Below are 26,279 nucleotides of genomic sequence, written 5' to 3' on the forward strand. Positions count from 1 at the left end.
AGTTTGAATCCTGTTGAAGACTTGGATTTTTAATTTCGGAATCTTTTGGGCGCCTCTGAGGCCACCCAGCTCTAATGGGTACCTGACATTAGTTGGGGAAAGTAAAGGCTGTTGGTCGTTGTGCTGGCCACATGACACCCTCGATAATCGTAGGCCACAGAAACAGATGACCTTTACATCATCTGTTCTATCGACCACAAGGTCTCAGGGGAACTTTACTTTTTGTACAGATAGAAATTAGTTTTAAAAAAAAATGTTGAATTTGCAAAAATTTGAAAGTTAAGCAGGGGGTCTACCGATAACCAGAAAACATGGCAAGGGGTCTACGAGACAAAAAAGTTTGGGAACCACTGATCTAGTCGCAGGGGGACTCCAGACAGAGGGGTCTTTGAAGAGCCTGGCCACGGGATAAAATCATTTTCCGGGTCAGATGTGGTCATCTTGAACCATACGTGGACATCTAAACAGGGTGGCAACCACCCCATACCCCGCACCTAACAAGGGATAACCGCGTAAAGAGAATATTATTGTTGGTTTAGATCAATTAAAAATTTTAATTACATTACAGTTCTAAACTAGTTGATACAATTACACTAAATATAAACTTTTTTAAAATATGTGTTTTTATGTATTACTCTTGATCAACTAGACAATGGAACACTATCCGAATAGGAACCTTATGTTTTTCATTGAACTGATGATGTTAACTATTAACCTGTTTCTTTTTGTTTTAGCTGCAAATACTTTACAAAATCTGTCCTCTTGTTACAATTGTATTTATATTAGTGGCATGCACGCTCGCCAGAGAGTTGAAAGGTTACGCTGAGGTCAAGGACTGTCACGACGAGAGCGTCCACCTGCTTGACAGCTACCTTGAGATTTTTTCGAATAACAGTGACGACCTGACTCGCCTGCAGTGTGCAATGCTGTGCCAGAGGGAAGATATATGCAAGCTGGCGGTGTTCGTAGAGCTGCTACTAACGACAAGATGTCTGATGTTCGAACCTAAGCTTCTCGAAGGTAAAAACAATACTTATTGGTGTCAGACTTGAAACTTAAATCTGAAGTAAAATCTTGTTTAGATGAAATTTTGTTTGAAATAAATCTGTATTTTTGTATTGCTTATATCGCTCATAATGATCACATTCTTTCTCTCTTTTACTAGCACTCACGTTCTGACATAATAATTCATGAATTCTTATTTACTCAGGTACTCTCATTCCCTCCCTCCTTCCCTCGGTCCCACTCTCACTCACTCTCACGTCTTCTTATTCATATTAGTTATAACTCTCTCTGTCTCTTATTTGCGCACACGCTAATTGTAACAACCAAGCGTCAACAAACATCTCATTAACAGGTAGTCAAACGTACACAACTACCTCATTAGCAGATAGTCAAGCGTCAACAACCACGTCATCAGCAGGTAGCCAAGCGTCATCAACCACCTCATCCATAGATAACCAATGGTTTATAACCACCTTATCAGAAGGTAGCCAATCGTCATCAACCACATCATCAGCAGGTAGCCAATCGTCATCAACCACCTCATCCATAGATAACCAAATGTTAATAAGCACCTTATCAGCAGATAGCCAAGCGTCAACAACCACATCGTCAGCAGGTAGCCAAGCGTCAACAACCACATCGTCAGCAGGTAGCCAAGCGTCAATAACCACATCGTCAGCAGGTAGCCAAGGGTCAGCAAGCACATTATCAGCAGGTAGCCAATCGTCATCAACCACCTCATCCATAGATAACCAAGTGTTTATAATCACCTTATCAGAAGGTAGCCAATTGTCATCAACCACATCATCAGCAGGTAGCCAATCGTCATCAACCACCTCATCCATAGATAACCAAATGTTAATAACCACCTTATCAGCAGGTAGCCAAGGGTCAGCAAGCACATTATCAGCAGGTAGCCAATCGTCATCAACCATCTCATCCATAGATAACCAAGTGTTTATAATCACCTTATCAGAAGGTTGCCAATTGTCATCAACCACATCATCAGCAGGTAGCCAATCGTCATCAACCACCTCATCCATAGATAACCAAATGTTAATAACCGCCTTATCAGCGCCAACAACCACATCATCAGCAGGTAGCCAATCGTCATCAACCACCTCATCTTTAGATAACCAAGTGTTAATAACCACCTTATCAGCAGGTAGCCAAGCGCCAACAACCACATCGTCAGCAGGTAGCCAAGCGCCAACAACCACATCGTCAGCAAGTAGCCAAGCGCCAACAACCACCTCATCAACAGGTAGCCAAGCGCCAAGTACCACATCTAAAGCTATTCAAGAGTATGATATGCCAATATATCATTGGATCGTCAGTATTCTTAGAATTGCCTACAATAATTCAGACCTTGACGTTGACGAGGAGTTCGAAAGTGCAGAAACTCAAAATCCTTCAACCGAATTAATCACTGAGTGTAAGATCATACTATTTAAGTAACAATTACCGAACTCTAACCGTTCGTTAGAAATGATTGTTATCTTTATGACATAAGATTGTATGTCTTTTTTTTTTATTGTTCTGACTCTGACACGTTTCCACACGAGACAAGAACATGTCTGTCGCACGATTACACACGAGACAAGAACTTGTCTGTCGCACGTTTCCACACGAGACAAGAACATGTCTGTCGCACGATTACACACGAGACAAGAACTTGTCTGTCGCACGATTTCACACGAGACAAGAACATGTCTGTCGCACGTTTCCACACGAGACAAGAACATGTCTGTCGCACGATTCCACACGAGACAAGAACATGTCTGTCGCACGATTACACACGAGACAAGAACTTGTCTGTCGCACGTTTCCACACGAGACAAGAACATGTCTGTCGCACGATTCCACACGAGACAAGAACATGTCTGTCACACGATTTCACACGAGACAAGAACATGTCTGTCGTGTGCGCGTGATGGTTTTTTCATTGTTTTTTTTAGATATATGAACTATTTGTTTGTTTTGCGCTATTTGTTGTCATGAATCTGTGTATGTAAGACATCATGAATCTCTCTGTGTGTAAGACGTCATGAATCTGTGTCTGTAAGACTTCATGAATGTGTGTAAGACGTCATGAATATATATTTGTGTGTAAGACATCATGAATATGTGTGTGTGTAAGACGTCATGAATTTGTGTGTGTAGGACGTCAAGAATCTGTGTGTGTGTGTGTGTGTGTGTAAGACGTCATGAACATGTGTCTGTAAGAATTCATGAATGTGTGTAAGACGTCATGAATATATTTGTGTGTAAGACATCATGAATATGTGTGTGTGTAAGACGTCATGAATTTGTGTGTGTAGGACGTCATGAATCTGTGTGTGTAAGACGTCATGAATATCTCTCTCTCTGTGTGTGTGTAAGACGTTATGAACATGTGTCTGTAAGACTTCATGAATGTGTGTAAGACGTCATGAATATATTTGTGTGTAAGACATCATGAATTTGTGTGTGTAGGACGTCATGACTTAGTTTCTTCTACTTTCGCTTGGGAAGATGTTTGGGCCGATGGACCCACTGTTTCCCCGTTGTAACAGGGTGCTGTGTCTGGGGCCGTATTGAGTCAGGCTTCGGGACGTTTAAGCCAGGTGGTTGCTGAGTCGGGCCTTGGTTAGTGAAATGTCTTGTCTCCGCCCATGTAATTGTTGGCGTTCCTGGGCCAGGTTTAAATGTGTTTGTGAGCTGTCTTATTTATTCATTTTACATTGTATGCATTGACATTATAACACAGCTTAAGTTGTCATGTCATTCATCATCCATTTAAATTCCATAACCAAGTGTCGACCATTTATTTATGGTTTACAGTTCATTTATTTAACTTGTGCTTTTGTGTTTGGTGCAGTTATTATTTGTTATGAACAGGTCTATGCTTTAGACATAATCTCTATTTTTTTAATAAATTAAAACTAGAATCTATGTTTAAATTCTTTTCTTTTTCTTTCCAAATTATGACACTAGCCTTATTGCAGTATATCCTACATGTCAATCATCAACCCTGTCTTCCGTATTGTTGAGACATATACGTTGGTATATTTGGTAAATACTAGCAGGGCCGGTCTTAAGCCACTGCAACCTATGCGGTCGCAGTGGGCCCCGCGCTTTCATAGGCCCCGCGCTAATTCAGGGTCTAATTATTAAATTAAAAAATATATACGAAAAACTACTGGAAATCTCCTGAATTTATTACAATCTCCTGAAAACTCTTTAAAATCTCCTGAAAAATAGACAAAATTATCATTTGTGGGTGTCATTAATTGAGGAAAACGCCTACCCTATGCGTTATAAAAGGAAAAAAGGCATTGTCAGCTTTCATGTAATAATCGGGGCGAATTTATACCTTAATCGGAAGTTCCAATACTTTATTTACTTTTATAGTCACTATATGCCATTGGTTACAAGGTTTGTAAAGTAAAGATCGCAATTTTTAACTTAGTAAAGTCGATTTTATTTCTTATACAAAATCTTAATTTTCACTTATTGTCCTTATACCCACACAGACTAGGCCCAGCGCAATCAGTTTCGCATAGGGCCCCGCAATTGCTAGGACCGGCCCTGAATACTAGCAGCACGTTTTAGTCATAAACAGGACAAATTTTTCGGTTTGAAGTTACAAACGTAGCTATTTTTTTTTAAAAATAAAGGTTTAAGTAAAAAAAGAAAAAAAAGAATTTGTGTTTCACTTAAACTCCTAAGCGGCCTCAACGGGTCAGCAATGCTGTTAATGACGTAGGTTTCGATATTTACAGCACGAGTATAACAAGACGTGGCAACGAGCTATTGGTCTAAACTGCCCACAGGTTGTGACGTTGCAGGTCAGTGTTCAGGCCTACTACAACGATGTTTCTCGGTCCATGGCACTCAGTACACTGAAGTCTTGTAAAGCCTGGCATGTGGAGTCTGGACTTGGCGGCCTGGGCGAAACGTCAAAAAAAAAACAACTAGACAAATCGGAAAGAAAGGCAAATACCAGCACAAAAAAAGCTGTGGAGCACTCTAGACCAGAACAAGACACACAGGTCTCTGGTCATCGACTGCACCCAAACTCGTCCCCTGACGTCTTGACCAAATCTTGCTTTCCGGAAAAGGATGGGCTTTAGGGCGAGATAGTGAGGTCGACGTGTTGAGCGAATCCTTCTCGCTTTAATAAAAAAAAAAAAAATTCAGCGCGTAACGTAGTTATCCCCCCCCCCCCCACATATGCAAAGCCCTCAACCCTCTGGATGACGAAAGTGGTCATCATCGAACCACGATGGACGAACAAAATATATATAGGAGGAAATGTTCAAATGTGTTGTTTTCTTTTTCAAAGCAATACTTAGCAATTTCAGTTAGAAAGTAATGAAAAATCATACTTAGTACTGAACCTTATATAAGTGAGTAAGAACAAGTCTCTCTCTCTCTCTTTAGTAACTGTAAGTGTATTGGTTTTATTTTACAGGAGGAAATAAATGTACATCTAGGTCATCTGTAACAATCATTTTCAAAACATTTCAACATAATTGGTTTAGTAAAAGGTAAAGATAAGGAAAATTAAAACCCTTAGAGCTAACGAGGAGTAATGGATTAACACTACAGAAATAAAAGCTTATCGTAATGAGAACATTGTGTATCGGACTATATCCCTTTGAGAAAGTCAAAGGGAAAAGATTGAATGGGCCCTTCAATCAACATGATTGGGGACAAAAGAAGGGGAGGGGGGGGGGCTTTACCTTGTCATGCAAAGTAAATTTGACTCATTACTGTCTTTAACTTAAATTACCGTCTAAGATAAGGTGTTGCCTTTGTGTTCAGATTGGAGGTCAACTTGAGATAAGTATTTTTATCTACGAACTGTTCAACATATTCTTTTTGAATAAAAAAAGGTCAAATAACTAATTCTATACCAGAGGATTAACAGTGACATTGGTAGGGTCTAATTAGTAAACATGTATTTGAGATTAATTCATGCATTCCTGAAGTTAAATAAAATATTTAATGTTCCAATTAAAAAAAATATATTGCTCCTAAATTGATGACGGCGCGGTGACCGAGCGGTAAAGGGCTTGGCTTCCAAACCATGGTGCTGGGTTTGAATCCTGGTGGAAGTTAAGCTTTACACATACACATAAATTAGTCATTGGTTTTCTAACCTTAAGCATTACACAGAGTTCACCTTCCAATTAACGATTAAATCATTTTATTTAGCATAATGTATACGAGGGTATTGAGTAGCCACTACAACTTTTTTTTAAATACAATATAAATTTTTTGGCAGCAACACATTAAAGCTACACATTCTTGAGGAAAGAAATTAAATCCTTTGCAAATAAGCTCTTCAGCCCTAAGCTAATACGAGGCATCTTCAACGTCTTTACAAGTACTGAATTTAAAAGGGTATAGCTAACTGAGATTCTTCAACAGGTCCTCAGGAGAAGAAAGCCTCAAAGAGATGTAACAGTTAAACATGAATTAGGTACAACAAATATGTGTACATAAACTTTTAATTTTAAATGTATCTAATGATACAATAATTTGGGAACCCATCAAATGCTGACATTAATATGAATGAAAATTTACAACAAATAAATAACACGTAAAAGAATAACTAGGGTATACAAATGTATTACAGGATATAAGTTTTTTACATAAATATATGCATCTCCTAGCCAACAGCGGACCCACAGGTGCCGCCTATGAGTTGGTGTTAACACAAACTCCATTTGCTAACTTGTAACTGTCTTCTTTAGAGCATGCATTGTTCAAGACAGGCCAGATATTGAAATAGTTGTGAGGGGAGGACTTCTGAGGTGCACTCTTATAAACACAGTTTGGGTTTCTCAGTAGTCACGAAGTTTGAGGCTGCTTGAGAACCTCAGCCAAGGCGCTTTTTTGTCTTAGATAGGCTTGGCTCCTGACCCATCTTCTTTATCCAAGTCATTAGAAAGGCAGAAGGACTCCCAATGCTGCATGTTTGGGGGAGGGGAGGGATTATCTAATTTTTTGACATTTTTTTCATCTTCTTTTTTAGTAGCATATTGACAGAAAGCAAAGCTGTGTGTTCGTCACTGTGTGTGTGCTTGTCATTTATATTTGTAAATGTGTGTGTCAGTAAAATTAAGAAGGCTAGGGTCAACAAAAATATTTTAAATCAACACTGAATCATCTCTACATAGATCAATTTAAAAGCCTTTGTGATAAGTGGTTGTGTCTGTTTTATAAGAACCTGCCACTGAGGCTCTCAGTTTTCTTATTGAATTTCTCTTCCAGGGCTCTTTTATTTCTTTTGGCTTGCTTTTATTTCTTTTTGGCTCGCCATAATGTATATTCTCTGTATGTATGGCACAATTTCTCTCTTTCTGTCTCTGCTTCTTTCCTGCATAGAGATCATTAATATTCATATGTATGAAGACTACGATCTCCACAGCTGTTCCCTTTAATGGCCTTAGCACTGTTCCGCATCTGTTCGCGTGTTGTCGGTGATACACACTCGACTTGTCAACAATGAAATAAAATTATGCATCATTTGTTTAAAAAGAAGATGGTTCCCAGAAATTTGAAACCGGGTCCTCGAGAGGACATAAAGGGGTAGGTTTTGGAGATGATCCTGGCCTTAGGCAAAATGGCCGTTATGTCAAGGTGAACTTTCCCTTAACAGACACACGTAACAGGCAAGTGTAATTGTTCTTATTTATTTGTTTGCATTTAACCTTAAACGCCAGTATCGAAGACTGCGTCTTTTAGGGAATATGTATAAATAAAAAAACATGAAATACCTAAAAATGGTTTATGTTAATGTTTTGCATATGTTATGTAAATATATTCACATTTTATACATGTCACACTAATTCGTAAGGCGCGTTTATTTGCAAGGTCTATTCAGTCGCAAATTCTGTTGAAATGTCTGTGTTTCAATAGTTTTCAGTCCATGTTTCCTTTAAAAATGATGATGATGATTCTGATTCTGCTGGTTGTTCTCAAAGTACATAAAGTCCTGTGAGGGAAAATAAACAATCTCAAATCAAATGTAATGTACAATAAAACAAATCAGTAAATTTCACTTACAGACATAATACCCCTCCCCACAAACAAACCAAAAAAAAAAAAAGAAATCAATATTGTAATTCATGGCTTGTAGAAATGAATGGATTTCGAATTTTCAATAAATTGTATGGAATGTTGTTTGTTTTTTTTTTTTAGTCAGCACGTGACTATTTTTATTTGTTTACAGAGTCAAATGTTAAATATGGGAAGTGAAGATGTGTTATGAAGTGTGTGTGTGTGTGTGTTTCTATGGTGACGGCGAGAAGAAGTTAGTGATTGGTTGGTGGCTATGCAGTGTGAATGATGCAAGATAAGCTGCACTGTCCCGTAAGCTGTCTCGGGTACGCCAGACGACTTCAGAATGCCAGAGGGTACAGACGTTTTGTTTTTCTTCCGATTTATTTAAAAGTTTAACTTACACGTTTCCTTTCATCTCAAATGAAATATTTCTGTTTTATACTAAAAAAAATATTTAGTTTTGTTCACAAAGAAATTTTTTAAGCTATTTCAAGTTTTATAAGTTAACATATAACAGCCTACAGAGGTTCAGTTGTCTACCAGCAGTTTGGTGCTACAAGTCAATGGCCGTCAACATCAGATGAGCCAGCAGTTTACACTGTATAATAACCATTAACTTTAAGCCAAACTTTCTCTTGTATTTTAAGTCACGGAAGACGTTATTTTCTCTTTGGCATTCTCTAGAAGCTTCCTGAGTTTGGGCAGCTCTTTAATGGCGCTGCAATCTGCCTTTCTTTCAGGTTGATGGGATCCAAAAGTATGAAACTCCATCTCATTTCATGGGTCAGATGGTTGCAGGAGTTTAACTAGAGAGGCTTGCTATGAAAAGACTAAGTTCTGACTAGAGAAGCTTGCTATGAAGAGACTACTGACTAGAAAGGCTTGCTATGAAGAGACAAAGGTCTGACTAGAGAGACTTGCAATGAAGAGACTAAGTACTGACTAGAGAGACTTGCAATGAAGTGACTAAGTACTGACTAGAAAGGCTTGCTATGAATAGCCTATGCACTGGCTAGAGAAACTTACTATCCGCACTGACTTTACCACCAAAATAGAGTTGTCACACTAGACTCAAAACGCAACACTGGTCACAATATAATGACATCACTTGGCTCAGAGGATCCTACTATAGCATTTACTGGACTAGACGTCACCTACTATCAAAACAAATGGACCCCAGGCTATACAGTGTGATAACAGTTGCTATTCTTTCGATGACCGTCACGAAAACGAGCGATAATGTTTTTTTTTTTGGTGTGGGGAGTTTGTTATTTATTTAAGAAGAAGATATACTCACAATTAGGAACACGCAGCCCATTAGAGTTGCTTTCATCTTGGCATCGAGATCCATGGGAACTAGAAAGAAATAAACATTTATAGGTTAAAGGACTGTTTGCGCTGACAGATCACAGATACTCTAGAATTAAATCCGAGTACAACAGCTTTCCTTACCATTAAACACACAAATAATAAATGTACATAAATCAAGTAAAAATAAGCTCCCACAGACTGCTTTCAAATGTGAACTAGATCTAGAAGCAAGAAACTAGTCAGCTCATAGCTACATTTGACTTCTTGACTGTGTACATTTAGATGCTCAAACCTATCTCCAATACGATTTTAGACAATAAAAACAAAAAAAAAGTATGTAGATCTAGAGTAGACCACTTCAGTGCGATGAAGGTACGTAACACTTAGTCAAATAATACCAAAATAATACGCTAGGGCACTGGCGATGAAGGTACGTAACACTTAGTCAAATAATACCAAAATAATACGCTAGGGCACTGGCGATGAAGGTACGTAACACTTAGTCAAATAATACCAAAATAATACGCTAGGGCACTGGCGATGAAGCAATCACATGGACTTTGATAAGTTCAACTACCTAGGACACTAGGTCATTCAAAACCTTAACTAGTGACGGCCTTTTAGATTAAAAGTGCACGTTAGCGCCCCACTTAAGTCCACAAGGAGTCTCACAGTTTATGAAACACGGACTTAAACCCACAGAAAGAAAACTGTCTTTGCAAGGGACATAACACACTTTGTTTCAACACATTGAGCATTAGTGCATTGTCTCCTTCACTCGTTCGGCTTCTTTATCCATAGAGATATTTTGAATGTTTGCAAACTCACTTTGTCTGTCTGTCTGGTAAAAATTTTGTACACGTTATTTCTCCGACACCCCATTTCTGATGAAGCTGAAATTTTGCACAATTATTTCTTTGACCTGACAACACAAGAATCAACTTAAAAAATTAATCAATCACTTAACTGACTATTGGTAATTAAATAATTGGTCTGGTATCTCTAATAAGGGAAAGAAATAGTACATGACTGAATTGGTGGTATAAGCTGAATTAGTGCTCTTTTTAGGTCACCGCTTAAAAGTAACTTTATACAATACAAACAACTGTACAATCTTCTATTTCATAGGGCGCTGCACTAGCTGAGTGGTTAGGATGTCGGATTGAGCCGTAAGTTCGACTTCCAGTCGTTCTTCGCCATTTTTTTAAATTTGTGTTAAATGCTTGAAAAAGCGAATACGGTCAAAAATACGCCCAGATCTCCCTTTCTTTCCCACCCCCCTCCCCCCATTTACCAACTGGTCCAGACACGTGATAGGATCATAGCGTATTGAGAAAGCTAAAAAAAATATGAAATAGCGCTAAACAAAAACAAATGGTAAACATATTTCTAATCGCACAGACTTGTTGTTGTTGGTCTAGATCTATTACAGATTTCATGACTTAAAAGACGCAAACTAATTGATACAATTATACTACGAATAACCTTTTTTCCCCATCTTTTTGATATTTCTCATGTTTGAATGTGTAATTAGATTTTATTTTGTCAAAATTCCACCAATTTTTAAGTAAACAAAGAAAAAAATATCGAAGCCATTTTTATTATGAACAAACATCTAGACCTAAACATGTACTCCATTTATTATATTGACATCCTGAAACTCTGACATATTGTTATTTCCAAATTGTGATAATTTACTTCTAAAGCTTCACTAAAAGACATCTTTTTAGGTAAATAACCTTTCAATTATTTATGATTTAATACTTGTGAATTATGAGAACTTACAAATAAGAACATTAAAAAAAAGAAAAAAAAAAGACCACAAAAGAGGCAAGATGGCCCATAAAAGAGGCACATAAAGTCCAAAAAAGAGGCAAAGAAAAGAGGCCTAAGGATTCCTATGATGATAAAGCTAAAATTGAATAGCGCAAATTCTGAGGTTTCCTTTTTAAAAAAAAAAAAGACAATGTTTCTATCCAAATATATAACAATGTAAGGCAGTGATGCCCAGCCTAATTCGACCTGCGGGCCACTTGAATCTTCGACACTCGGCGGGCCACATGAACGAAAACGTAGGCCTACAAAAAACGATATGAAATTGACCTGAAACTATTTGATTAGAAACCCGTAGATTCAGTGCTTCATTAATTAATGGAATATTTGAAATTTATCTTCTTTTTTTTCACGCGTCGGAAAATGGCGTCATTTCTCTACTTAAAACTATGAGCAGCATTGTAACTAGATTTACAACAGACTCATTTTCTTGTGTCTTTTTGTGGAATATTCCCATGAATCTTCCCATTTCTTGGCGTACTTAAACAATCTTTAATTCGGGGCTCAAACCAAGAATGTCGTCATATCTGTTGTATTATGCCGTTTATGATGTTGTTGTTTTGTTTTTTTTAAACAGCCACACTCTCTTTACAAATCAAATATGTTGGCTTATTATCATGTTCCCCACAAAAACAAATAAAGGTCTGTTCCTTTTTCCTAGTAGGCCTAGATTTTACATCCAGAGTCCCATTTCATAAACACACAGATGTTAAATGTCATGGCACCAATCCATCATAGGAAAAATGAGGGCTCTAAGCCCCTAACGTAGGTAATGATACAGATTTCAACCTTTTTTTTTTTTGAAAGGGGGGGGGGGGGTTGGGGGATGAAAAAAAAAGAAAAAGGGGGGGGGGGATGGATTTTCTACACTTTGTGTCGACATTTCGGCGGGCCGGATGGAATCATGTCGCGGGCCGTATTTTGATGCAAGGTAATCATATATGACGCAATAAAGTACTATTATAATTATAATTCTATTTCACAGATTGACGGAACAATTTCTTCATGGATGATCCCGATTTTAAATACTTATTTTTCATCCTGGAAAATAGTAGTTATGCAATAGTCTTGCACGTGTAGTAATTAGTTATTTGTTTCCTAAATAGGGGACGTTTTGACTTAGAGACAATGACGCTACAAGTAAAACCAAGGCTAGGATTTGAGGAAGAATAGCGAAGCGTAAACAGACCACTTTTGACGGCTGTAGAGAGGGGCAGCCTTTTATGGACCCAGAGATCCAGCTTGACGATATTCGACGGTTCCTTTCATTATTATTAAACTTCTTGTTCGACATTCGCTATCAGCATCGACTATCTTATATTGATGGCCTCTCGCCTGTGTTATTGAAGTTCGTTATTTGAGAGTTACCTTCGTTTGACTTATTCTTATTAGACACAGCGTGAAAGCGTCTTACAGGTTACTAGACATATGAAATAATTAGAGCATTACATCGGCGACAACAAAATGTAGATAGAGACATCATTCAAATACACAATGTGACGTTGTTGAGGAATTGAACTGATAAGGAGATTGTTCCTTTCAGGCTATTCTTTATAGATGAAGATCTTATTAATTACAAACCTTTCATCAAAAAGAAGATACTGTAATTAATTAGAGACCTTGCAATCTATTCGGCAGATGATGTAATGGTCATCTATTTCAGTAGTCCACGGCTCATGTGGGTGTTATGTAGCAACCAAAACGACTATCCGCCTTCGTTTTTTACCCAACTAATGTCAGGTAGCCATATTAAAATCCTAGTATTCATCAGGATTCGAACCAGGGTTCCTAAGCCAAGCGCTTTACAACTCAGCCACTACGCCACCAAAACTCTGCATACGTCTAGGATTATTACATTCTGGTGTCGCCAGGCTGTGTTCAAACCCTGGACTATCTATTACGACAGCAAATAACTGGCTATTGGTCACAATTTCAGCACTTTTGGACTTGGGTTATGAAAGACAGGGCCGGACTTAGGCCACTGTAACCTATGCGGTCGCAGTGAGACCCGCACTTTCATAGGGCCCGCGCTAATTCTAGATGTAAATTATTAAATTAAGTCATTATAACGTATATATGTGATAACAGGTTTTGCACTACTTCCTGATTATCCGGTTGTAGTGGAAAACTCCTGTAATTGTTAAATATAAAAAAAAAATTCTGGAAATCTCCTAAAATAAAAAATCTCCTGAAAACTCAAAAAAAAAAAAATCTCCTGAAAAAAAGAAAAAAATGTCATTTGGAGTGCCAATCCTAAGCGCGATAATAAAAAAAAAACGACATTGTCAGCTTTCATTTAATAAAAATTTATTGTAAAGACGAATGTATTTGCTAATACAAAATCCTAATGTTGACATTATGCTTATTCCTACTCAGACTAGGCCCTGCGCAATCCGTTTCGCATAGGTCCCCGCAATTGCTAGGACCGGCCCTGATGACAGCTACTATCTTTAAAACAACTTTTTAGGATTTCTTTGACCTGACAGCATTTTATGATCCATACTAACGAGGTAAAATAGAAATGACCCTGAAACACACAAGCAGACGCAGAGAAATGTGAACTCTGTTTTTGGTCTCCCCCCGACAAAACATCCCTCTCGACTATGCCCGATTTGGATGTAGCACAAGCGAGTCCGTTCGTCTTAGAAGGCTTCAACGTCGCAGCCTGTAAGCAGTGGAAACCAATAGTTCGTGCCTCGTCAGACCTGTGACAAAGTAATGGGCTTAACTGCCCACAGGTTGTGACGCTGCAGGTAAGAGATCAGGCCTTCTATGATGATTGGTCTCGGCACAAGTCGCGGTCACATCTTCTAACGATGGCTCTCAACAAACATGAAGGGTATGGAATTATTTTGGTTGTAGAGCGAATGTTGGTATATCCAGGGGCATAGCAAAGCAAGAATATCTCGTATGGAGATATGGAGTATGGAATTATTTTGGTTGTAGAGCGAATGTTGGTATATCCAGGGGCATAGCAAAGCAAGAATATCTCGTATGGAGATATGGAGTATGGAATTATTTTGGTTGTAGAGCGAATGTTGGTATAGCCAGGGCCGTAGCAAAGCAAGAATATCTCGTATGGAGATATGGAGTATGGAATTATTTTGGTTGTAGAGCGAATGTTGGTATAGCCAGGGGCGTAGCAAAGCAAGAATATCTCGGTGGCCACAAAAAGACAAATTTAGTGTGTGACAAAATTGAGTACTCTGAATATATTTGTACATTTATCAAAAGACATTACAATGTCAGTGCAAGGATCATACTTTTTTTTTGTAAGTAATAATGTCAATAGGTTGGATTCAGTTATGACTCTCAACAAGTCTAAAAAGTCTTAACAGAATCAAGCAACATTTTTATATCGGTTTTCACAAAAGTACACTTTTTTTCCCTTTGGTGTCATTCCAAGTGCTCATGTGTGCCCCAACTGGTCAAGCGCAATGAACCCCTACGCGCCATGGTTGTTACACCAAAGAATGTGGGCCCCTAACGGTCGTGGGCATGGGTTCATTAAATCCATTCGCGCCATGGATGCTACGCCACTGGGTATAACTTTGTTACAACTGGTAACCATTAAAAATAAATATCTTCTTAAAAGTCAATGTGTTTATCAATCGCAATCACCAATTCACACAAAATTGTTTTTGCTCTATTTCTTTAATACAAGAAACAAATAATAACACTCTTTTAAAAATCACTTCTAACTTTTGTGCTCAAATAATAGAGGAAATTAAATTTTTATTTTTTATTTTGGGAGCAGACACATGCAAAAGGGAGACTACTGATACTCTGTACCCGGTGCAGTCAGTTCAGGATGCCACCCCCGCCCCTCCCCCCTTAAAAAAAACCAACCTTTTTTTGTTTGTTTGTCGCATTGAAATACATATATAGTTTATAATTACCTACGTTATTTGATAGTTCAAAATTCAATTTTAAAATTCAATTGTCTATTACAATTTATCGACATTTTTTGTAGTGTTCAAAAATCACCAAGTCCAGTTTAGTATACTATACAAGTCTATGGTATATACATTTCTATGTCAATGGTATAAATTATATTCAGATTTAAACCAAAAAAAAAAAAAACAACTTACAAGAAATACCAAAGTTGTCAGCATCTGTAAAGTACTCTTGAAACAAGCCCGACCATTGTTTTGTTATATTGGCCACCACTGTCTCTGTTCCGAACTTGCGTACCTAAAGAGGCAAAGCAGAAATAGAAATTTTTGCTACAACTTTTCCTATAATGTTGGATAAGTTTATGCAATTCGATCTTGCTTCAATCAAAAGTTTTCTTAAAAGAATAATAAATTTTCGTGGTGTGGTGGTGCTTAGAACTGTCCTATATTGTCTCCAGTTCAAATTCAAGGTTTTTCTTCGAGTCCGATGATTAAGGACGAATACAGTATTTCACATCGCTTTGCAGTCCTAACTGTGACCTACATATTTTGACACATCTAAGGTAGACAAAACCGTCGTCAGCAGGAAGATAACTTTAAAAAAAAAAATGAAAATTCACCTATATTATACAGTTCTAGCTATGACCTACATCTTTTGGCACATCTAAGGTAAAAAAAAAAACATTGTCAAGAGGAAGATAATTTTTGTTCCACTACATAAGACTTCAAGTACTTGGGATATTCAATTTTTTTTTTCAGAAAAAGTTTCAAGAAAATTACAACACTTGTTTTATATAGTTGTGCGGTGGCGTATCATATCACAACATTGCATAACATAGTAAACAGGGACCAGAAGAGGTCACGATTTTCATATTTTTTTGATGAATTGAATCATTTAAAAATATTATAACTTTGAAATGCTTTCTCTCATGTAAGATCATAAGAAACTATACCTAGAAAGTTAGCCTAACAATGAGGGTTCAAACATGGAACTATACTAACTGAAAGCTTTTCGACACTTACCGGGAATTCGATATTCTGGTTACAGACAGTGCATGGACAGCAAGGTCCCCAGATTTCAAACTGTGGATCTTTATTGTGGTCTAAAACAGTGTAATGGGGTTTCCAGAAGGAACAACTGAAAAAGAAATGTAACATTTGGCATTTCCATAACGATCTAATAAGATCTAAGAAGAAAAACATATAAAATACAGTAAAAAAAAAAAACAAAGCTTATATTAAGTGCAATTGTATCTATTACTTTGGATTATTCATGTTACCATGCATATGAATGACTTAGACTTAATAAATCTGTGCAATTATCTGTCCTCATGGCGACTAATTCAACTTTTACCACCACAATTGTCAAGTACGATTTCTTTCCTTTGTTCAAGATACCAAACAATATAAGTAATTTTATCAATAGTTAATTAATTTAATTGTTGTTTTTTTAAATTATAATTAGTCTGTACTTACGCCTGTCTGACATATCCATACTGTGTTCCGTCCTTGCCGTACACACTGACCTCGTCTTGTACACACCTGAGGCCAGCACACCAGTTACAGCCACCAAAACATTTGAAAGGTCTTTTAATTGTGAATATTTTCTGAAAATTGATGTAAACGTTTAGAGCAACTGGTTATGACTCAATAATTTGGGTTATCTCCACTGATTTTAATTCCCTATTAACGGGACGACTTAATCAATGTCTGTTTGTAAGCAGTGGCCGTTAGAAGGGGTTCAAACTGTTCGCAAGAAAAAAAGAACAACAACAGATTTTTTAAAAATGAGATTTAGTTGGAACTGGTGGTGATGGTGGGAGGGTGACGCTATACGACAGGAGGAATAACAGGATGACACAACCGCACTGGGTGACACCAACTCCCCTGACGCCACTGTATGTTAACTTTTACTTTGAAATTTATAGATAAACACGCATAATAAAAAAAATATTTTCTAAAAACAAAGGGAAAGAAGCACATAATTGCTGTCACTATGGACATTTATCTCAATACTGTAAGATTTATTTCCCTTCACCATATAAAACAAACTTATTGATTACCACTGTTAAATACGATTTTTTTTTTTCATTGATTCGTGTTAAGTGTTAGACAAATTATTTTGAAAGGTTTCGACATGATCCGAGAATGGGTAGTGGGAGAAAAAGATTGGAAATGGATTCTGACAGGCAGACAGATGGAGAGCAGACAGACAGAGTGCAGACAGATGAAGTGCAGACAGACGGAATGCAGACAGAGGAAGTGCAGACAGAGGGAGTGCAGACAGACGAAGTGCAGACAGAGGAAGTGCAGACAGATGAAGTGCAGACAGAGGGAGTGCAAACAGATGAAGTGCAGACAGACGGAATACAGACAGATGGAATGCAGACAGATGGAGTACAGACAGACAGAGTGCAGACAGACGAAGTGCAGACAGACAAAGTGCAGACAGATGAAGTGCAGACAGACGAAGTGCAGACAGACAAAGTGCAGACAGACAAAGTGCAGACAGATGAAATGCAGACAGATGAAGTGCAGACAGACGAAGTGCAGACAGACGAAGTGCAGACAGACGGAATGCAGACAGACGAAGTGCAGACAGACGAAGTGCAGACAGACGGAATGCAGACAGACAGAATGCAGACAGATGAAGTGCAGACAGATGAAGTGCAGACAGACAAAGTGCAGACAAACAAAGTGCAGACAGACAAAGTGCAGACAGACGAAATGCAGACAGATGGAGTGCAGGCAGACGAAGTACAGATAGACAAAGTGCAGACAGATGGAATGCAGACAGATGGAATGCAGACAGATGGAGTGCTGACAGATGAAGTGCAGACAGACAAAGTGCAGACAGATGGAATGCAGACAGATGGAATGCAGACAGACGAAGTACAGACAGATGATGTGCAGACAGACAAAGTGCAGACAGACGGAATGCAGATAGATGGAGTGCAGACAGATGGAATGCAGACAGATAGAGTGCAGACAGACAAAGTGCAGACAGACAAAGTGCAGACAGACGGAATGCAGACAGATGAAGTGCAGACAGACGAAGTGCAGACAGACAAAGTGCAGACAGACGGAATGCAGACAGACGGAATGCAGACAGATGAAGTGCAGACAGACGAAGTGCAGACAGACAAAGAGCTGACAGACGAAGTGCAGACAGACAAAGTGCAGACAGACGGAATGCAGACAGACGGAATGCAGACAGATGAAGTGCAGACAGATGAAGTGCAGACAGACAAAGTGCAGACAAACAAAGTGCAGACAGACAAAGTGCAGACAGACGGAATGCAGACAGATGGAGTGCAGGCAGACAAAGTACAGACAGACAAAGTGCAGACAGATGGAATGCAGACAGATGGAATGCAGACAGATGGAGTGCAGACAGATGAAGTGCAGACAGACAAAGTGCAGACAGATGGAATGCAGACAGATGGAATGCAGACAGACGAAGTACAGACAGATGAAATGCAGACAGAAAAAGTGCAGACAGACGGAATGCAGATAGATGGAGTGGAGACAGATGGAATGCAGACAGAGGAAGTGCAGACAGATGAAGTGCAGACAGAGGGAGTGCAGACAGATGAAGTGCAGACAGACGGAATACAGGCAGATGGAATGCAGACAGATGAAGTACAGACAGACAGAGTGCAGACAGACGAAGTGCAGACAGACAAAGTGCAGACAGACAAAGTGCAGACAGACGAAGTGCAGACAGACGAAGTGCAGAGAGACGAAGTGCAGACAGACAGAATGCAGACAGATGAAGTGCAGACAGACAAAGTGCAGACAAACAAAGTGCAGACAGACAAAGTGCAGACAGACGGAATGCAGACAGATGGAGTGCAGGCAGACAAAGTACAGACAGACAAAGTGCAGACAGATGGAATGCAGACAGATGAAGTGCAGACAGATGAAGTGCAGACAGACAAAGTGCAGACAAACAAAGTGCAGACAGACAAAGTGCAGACAGACGGAATGCAGACAGATGGAGTGCAGGCAGACAAAGTACAGACAGACAAAGTGCAGACAGATGGAATGCAGACAGATGGAATGCAGACAGATGGAGTGCAGAGAGATGAAGTGCAGACAGACAAAGTGCAGACAGATGGAATGCAGACAGATGGAATGCAGACAGATGAAGTACAGACAGATGAAATGCAGACAGAAAAAGTGCAGACAGACGGAATGCAGATAGATGGAGTGCAGACAGATGGAATGCAGACAGAGGAAGTGCAGACAGATGAAGTGCAGACAGAGGGGGTGCAGACAGATGAAGTGCAGACAGACAGAATACAGGCAGATGGAATGCAGACAGATGAAGTACAGACAGACAGAGTGCAGACAGACGAAGTGCAGACAGACAAAGTGCAGACAGACAAAGTGCAGACAGACGAAGTGCAGACAGACGAAGTGCAGACAGACGAAGTGCAGACAGATGGAATGCAGACAGATGGAATGCAGACAGATGAAGTGCAGACAGACGAAGTGCAGACAGACGAAGTGCAGACAGACGGAATGCAGACAGACGGAATGCAGACAGATGAAGTGCAGACAGACGAAGTGCAGACAGACGAAGTGCAGACAGACGGAATGCAGACAGACGGAATGCAGACAGATGAAGTGCAGACAGACGAAGTGCAGACAGACAAAGTGCAGACAGACGGAATGCAGACAGACAAAGTGCAGACAGACAAAGTGCAGACAGACAAAGTGCAGACAGACAGAGTGCAGACAGACGAAGTGCAGACAGACAAAGTGCAGACAGACAAAGTGCAGACAGACAAAGTGCAGACAGACGAAGTGCAGACAGATGGAATGCAGACAGATGGAATGCAGACAGATGAAGTGCAGACAGACGAAGTGCAGACAGACGAAGTGCAGACAGACTGAATGCAGACAGACGGAATGCAGACAGATGAAGTGCAGACAGACGAAGTGCAGACAGACAAAGTGCAGACAGACGGAATGGAGACAGACGGAATGCAGACAGATGAAGTGCAGACAGACGAAGTGCAGACAAACAAAGTGCAGACAGACGGAATGCAGACAGACAAAGTGCAGACAGACAAAGTGCAGACAGACAAAGTGCAGACAGACAGAGTGCAGACAGACGAAGTGCAGACAGACAAAGTGCAGACAGACAAAGTGCAGACAGACAAAGTGCAGACAGACGAAGTGCAGACAGATGGAATGCAGACAGATGGCATGCAGACAGATGAAGTGCAGACAGACGAAGTGCAGACAGACGAAGTGCAGACAGACTGAATGCAGACAGACGGAATGCAGACAGATGAAGTGCAGACAGACGAAGTGCAGACAGACAAAGTGCAGACAGACGGAATGGAGACAGACGGAATGCAGACAGATGAAGTGCAGACAAACAAAGTGCAGACAGACAAAGTGCAGACAGACGGAATGCAGACAGATGGAGTGCAGGCAGACGAAGTACAGAAAGACAAAGTGCAGACAGATGGAATGCAGACAGATGGAATGCAGACAGATGGAATGCAGACAGATGGAATGCAGACAGATGGAGTGCAGACAGATGAAGTGCAGACAGACAGAGTGCAGACAGACAGAGTGAGTTAACCTAGTAAAAATAAAAGACGATCTCATAGCTAGATGTTATAAAATGTGCGTTTCCTTTCTTTAAAAGAAAAATCAAAAGAAAAATCAAAGTTGAAGGTCTTACCTCTTTGGCATTGTCAGCTACATGAATTTTAAAACCTCTTCTGGCACCACAGAACTGCCTTGCACATGCGTTGGATTCTGAAGAGATTCGTTGAAATAATGAGATGAGATAATTACATTGTAGGTTTTAACAAAACTACGGGTTTTAAAGTATGTGTGCCCAGACGCTAAAGTGTGTATGTGTGTGTGCGGTGTCATATTTACACTTGAAAAGGCGCTTAGCAATATGAGATATGGTGCCCTTTTGAGGCCCTTTCAAAGTTCAGATATTATGTGTTAGAGCTAAATATTTCTCGGGGACCCTAAAGCTTGTGTTTCCCATAGGTAAGTCCGGCCCTGTGTGTGTGTGTTATGGCTTAGTACCACTAGGGAAGAGACATGTCTAATGTCAATAAGAACATTTACTGAGGATACTTTGTTACATATAGAACCTTTAAAGTCATAACAGGGCACCAAGAATTGACGGACAGAGAGACAGACAGACAGTGAAGTGATATACGCGTTGTAAAAAAAAAAAAGATTTACTTTCGAACGCATAGTAACACTGTTGTCCTTGATTGTTGACTATCTTGTACTTGTTGTTGCACTCCCAGTTGAGCATGACTGAACATGGGGAAAACAGAAGCAAAAATTGATGACGTCAAATGTATCTGTTTAATACGTATCTGCATCACAGAAATTTAAGAATAATAACAGACAACTCTATATTTACGCAGTTCATTACTATTTAGAATCACGGTATAATATTAACAAGTATCTAGGATTGTAATTAAATATATCTACATAGTGACATATCTATGATGGCATATGGAAAGAAAAGCACATCTACAAAAGCATTTTTTTTAAAGCATAGCTTATCAACACTTCCTTTATTTTGTACACCTGATATACCAAAACGCTTGCTATTTATAGTTGTTCCCAGTGGTGTAGCTCAGGTAGGAGGCAGAAGGGGGAAGAATTTGAAAATCCCCCCCCCCCGGGATGTTTTTTTACATAAAATAATTAATATTACGATAAATGCACCCAAACGATGGAAAAATTCTTAGCTACGCCCCTTGTTTTTCCCGCTACGTAAGAAAATCTCCGACATAGTGAATTATGAGAACCTGCGACGACTTTATTTTCAGAAATACGTCATTATTCTGTTCACGATTTTTTAAAAAAAGATTTAAGATGTAGGAATTATTTTTAGTGTTTAATTTCATTACTATCAAAAGTGTTGATGAGAAAGCTAATAGATTTAGACTTCAAAGCCCAAACATTCTAAAGAAGATTTTCTTTTTATCAAGCATGACTAGGTTAGTTTAAGTTGGTTAGCTCTGCGATACCTCCCGAAAAAAACACAGTAAAAAAGAAACAAAATCTATTTAGATCTGATCTCTTACCTTCCAGCATATGTACTTCTTGTTTTATCAAGACCTGGTCCAGTTGGGTCAAGTATTCTAAACCTTTTGGACAGTTGGGGGCGGACTGTATCGCAGGCATCCACACCTCTGAAAATCAAATTCAAATTTCATTACCATAGGCGTAGCCAATCGTTACTTATCTAAACGAACTGTAGGATCACAGAAGTGTTTCAAATCAATTATTTCACGAACTGTATGATCCAGGCAGTAAGACAACTTGAAAGTGCAGTGATCAGTTGTAGTCAAACTGAATTTCCGTTGGATTGGACCAACAAAAATTATCTTATCTTAGAAACTTAAACTATTGGCTAATAACTTTAGCTGAGATATGTGCAGTTGGCAAGATGTGTATTAACTTTTGCTGAGATATGTGCAGTTGGCAAGATGTTTATTAACTTTTGCTGAGATATGTGAAATTGGCTAGATGTGTATTAACTTTTGCTGAGATATGTAAAGTTGGCAAGATGTTTATTAACTTTTGCTAAGATATGTGCTGTTGGCAAGAGCTTTATTAACTTTTGCTGAGATATGTGCAGTTGGCAAGATGTGTATTAACTTTTGCTGAGATATGTGCAATGGGCAAGATGTTTGTTAACTTTTGCTGAAATATGTGAAGTTGGCAAGATCTTTATTAACTTTTGCTGAGATATGTGCAGTTGGCAAGATGTTTATTAACTTTTGCTGAGATATGTGAAGTTGGCAAGATGTGTATTAACTTTTGCTGAGATATGTAAAGTTGGCAAGATGTTTATTAACTTTTGCTGAAATATGTGAAGTTGGCAAGATCTTTATTAACTTTTGCTGAGATATGTGAAGTTGGCAAGATGTTTATTAACTTTAGCTGAGATATGTGAAGTTGGCAAGATGTTTATTAACTTTAGCTGAGATATGTGAAGTTGGCAAGATGTTTATTAACTTTAGCTGAGATATGTGAAGTTGGCAAGATGTTTATTAACTTTTGCTGAGATATGTGAAGTTGGCAAGATGTTTATTTTCATTCTCTTTGCTGACTCTCTTGTTGATTTAACAAGAAAATCCAAAACGCGGTGAATTCTTCATTTATTTCAGATGTTACTTTATACTTTTTTTAATGTATTTATGAATGTGGCAGTAAGAATCATATCAAACAAAATATATCAATAGGTTTACAAACACACACACACATTGTGATGGTAGTGTTAGAGCTTTGATAAACTAGATTGTAAGATAAAATGATTTATATCCTGTTTTTATGATGAGATATTTTTAATCTTTTAGTTATGAATTTGTTAATTTTGATGAGATGGTTTTGATTTAAAGAGGGTATTGAACTAGTGGAGGTGCTTTTTATTCCGTTTATGGACATTGGGCTGCCATAGGGGCAATTATAGAGTTGTTGAAGTCCAAGGCATCAGGTTATAGCTCTACTGTCTGTGGCATTTTACGTCTCGAGAGACGATCTTTTCCCTTTGCAACTTCTTGTGTGACTAAAGAGGCCAATCCTTGATACACAGCTGCGATCGATGGTTGGGCATATGTAATCACCAGGCGCCGTTGCATTTTCACCCTTCTTTCTGCTTCTGTTGTGCATGACATCTGCAATCCGTGACCCTTCCTTTATGCTCTCTCTCTCTATGTGGATCTATCCAGTACCACCTCTTCCCAGCTGCCAGTGTTGATTTTGAAGAGCTTCATGTCGCGTTTGCATACATCCGTATAACGTAAAAGTGGGCGACCAGCGGCTCTCCTGCCTTCTATTAGATCGCCATACAGAATGTCTTGTGGAAGTCTACTAAGACTAGGATATCGAGTCTTTTGTGGCTATTAGAAAAAAAGTATCTTTTCATGAATATGTTCAACTTTATTGCAGAAATAACTCTTTTGTGTTACTGGGTCAACTACACGTATTTGTTTTTACTATCCCACGTGTCGTCAAATATTTAATTAACTTGTTGATTCATTAACTCTTATGATTGGGCATTGACCCCCCCCCCCTTTCTATCTCTCTCTCTCTCTCACATACACACACATCTATGCTTCTTTCTTGTTTACTTACGAGGAGGCGGACCAAATTGTCCTGGTGGTGCTCCCGCCATGAAGCCTGGTTGACCGGGCATGGGCTGTCCGTACGGGGGCTGTCCAGCGCCGTAGGGTGGTTGGCCGTAAGGCGGCTGTCCGTAGGCAGGCTGGCCCTGGGGTGGTCCATAGCCTGGTTTCATAGGCTGTGCGCCCCCTGGCTGCTCCGACACTGGATGGGACATGACTGTCGAGGACAAAATAACGAACGTAATGGAAAATAATTGTTGTCGTTTTTAAACTGCTGGATTACATCAACACAAACCCACATCGTTGAGCACTCTTTAAACTAGATAGGACAAAACCCAACAGACAGATGTATATCGAGACCAGTCGTTACAGAAAGCCTGAACACTGAACTGCGACCTCGTAGCCTGTGAACAGTTTAGACCAATAGCTCGTTGCCACGTCACACGTCGTGACGTCAGACCTGTGACCAGGGCCGGCCCTAGCATTTGCGGGGCCCTATGCGAAACGGATCGCGCGGGGCCTAGTCTGGGTAGGGATAAGCATAATGTCAAAATTATTATTTTTTTAATTAGAAAATAGGCCTACTTTCGTCTTTGCAATAAATTTTTATCAAATGAAAGCTCGCAATGCCTCTTTTTATTTATTGGCACCCCAAAAATGCCAATTTCGTCTATTTTTCAGGAGATTTGAATAAATTCAAAAAAAAGTTCAGGACTTTATCGTATATTTTGCCTTTTTCATGAGATTTCCTGGAGGCCCTGGAAAATCAGGAGGTCGCGAAAATCCAGTTATTTTATATACGTTATAATGGTTTAATTTAATAATGTACACTTTGAATTAGCGAGGTGCCTATGAAAGCGCGCGGGCCCACTGCGACCGCATAGGCTGCAGTGGCCTAAGGCCGGCCCTGCCTGTGACGCCGCAACGAGCCATTGGTCTAAACTGCCCACAGGTTTCGACGCCTAAAAGTCAGTGGTTAGGCCTGCTTAAACGACTTCTCTCGACTATGTACCAGCTATTTGGAAATGTCCCATTAGAATTTATCTGACAAAAGTGGAAATTTAAAACCGAGACAAATCCGTCACCACAGCAGAGGGAAACAAATCATGAAGATTCTACAAATAGCTGTTCTGTCCCGTTTTAGAAGCAGAGTGTCGCAGGAATTATAATTATGTTTCATATGATGTGACAAAATTAAACATGTCCTTGTCTCCACTGTTGATATTGGATTCACATTGCCATCAATTCCAGGTTCATTATAATAGTGCGAGAAACGATCATTGTTTAATAATTTACGGAGTGTTTGTTATACGCTGAAGGGATGACAATGATCGAGCGAACGAGCAAAAGAGAGAAGAAAGAGAGAGAGAAGAAAGAGAGAGAAGAAAGAGAGAGAGAAGAAAGAGAGAGAAGAAAGAGAGAGAGAAGAAAGAGAGAGAGAAGAAAGAGAGAGAGAAGAAAGAGAGGGAGAAGAAAGAGAGAGAGGAGAAAGAGAGAGAAGAAAGAGAGAGAGAGAAGAAAGAGATAGAGAAGAAAGAGATAGAGAAGAGAGAGAGAGAGAAGAAAGAGATATAGAAGAAAGAGAGAGAGAAGAAAGAGAGAAGAAGAAAGAGAGAGAGAAGAAAGAGAGAGAGAAGAAAGAGAGAAGAAGAAAGAGAGAGAGAAGAAAGAGAGAGGGGAGAAAGAGAGAGAAGAAAGAGAGAGAGAGAGAGAAGAAAGAGAGAGAGAAGAAAGAGAGACAGATAAAGAAACGGGGAATGTGAGAGAATGTGAGAAAGAAAAAGAGAAAGAGAAATTGAGAGAGAGAGAGAGAGAGAGAGAGAGAAAGAAAAAATGAGAAAGTGAGAGACAAAGAGGCAGAGAGAGACAGAGGAGAGAAAGAGACAAAGAGGGAGAGAGAGACAGAGGAGAGAAAGAGACAAAGAGGGAGAGAGAGAAAGAAAGAGAAAGAGAACAATAGAGAGAGAGAAAAAAAGAGAAAGAGAACAAGAGAGAGAAAGAAAGAAGGAGAAAGAACCAAAGATAGAGAGGAAGAAGGCAAAAA

General features: G+C 39.2%; 1 protein-coding gene across 5 annotated transcripts in view; it reads right to left on the reverse strand.

Annotated features, from left to right (window-relative positions):
- Positions 1-5,419: 5,419 nt before the first annotated feature.
- LOC106074696 (phospholipid scramblase 2-like) overlaps positions 5,420-26,279 on the reverse strand; it is a 60,703-nt gene continuing 39,843 nt past the window's right edge. For all 5 annotated transcript variants that reach the window (XM_056007713.1, XM_056007716.1, XM_056007714.1 and 2 more), the window contains 9 exons: positions 24,246-24,452; positions 22,190-22,297; positions 21,330-21,407; positions 20,806-20,882; positions 16,578-16,708; positions 16,125-16,239; positions 15,297-15,399; positions 9,359-9,417; positions 5,420-7,993 (listed from right to left, as the gene is read on the reverse strand). In XM_056007713.1, the coding sequence (XP_055863688.1) occupies positions 7,937-7,993; positions 9,359-9,417; positions 15,297-15,399; positions 16,125-16,239; positions 16,578-16,708; positions 20,806-20,882; positions 21,330-21,407; positions 22,190-22,297; positions 24,246-24,452 (935 nt within the window). In that variant the 3' untranslated portion in view covers positions 5,420-7,936. The remainder of the gene's footprint in view (positions 7,994-9,358; positions 9,418-15,296; positions 15,400-16,124; positions 16,240-16,577; positions 16,709-20,805; positions 20,883-21,329; positions 21,408-22,189; positions 22,298-24,245; positions 24,453-26,279) is intronic.

Source organism: Biomphalaria glabrata, chromosome 13 (genome assembly GCF_947242115.1).
Source record: "Biomphalaria glabrata chromosome 13, xgBioGlab47.1, whole genome shotgun sequence".
NCBI classification, from domain to species: Eukaryota; Metazoa; Mollusca; class Gastropoda; family Planorbidae; genus Biomphalaria; species Biomphalaria glabrata.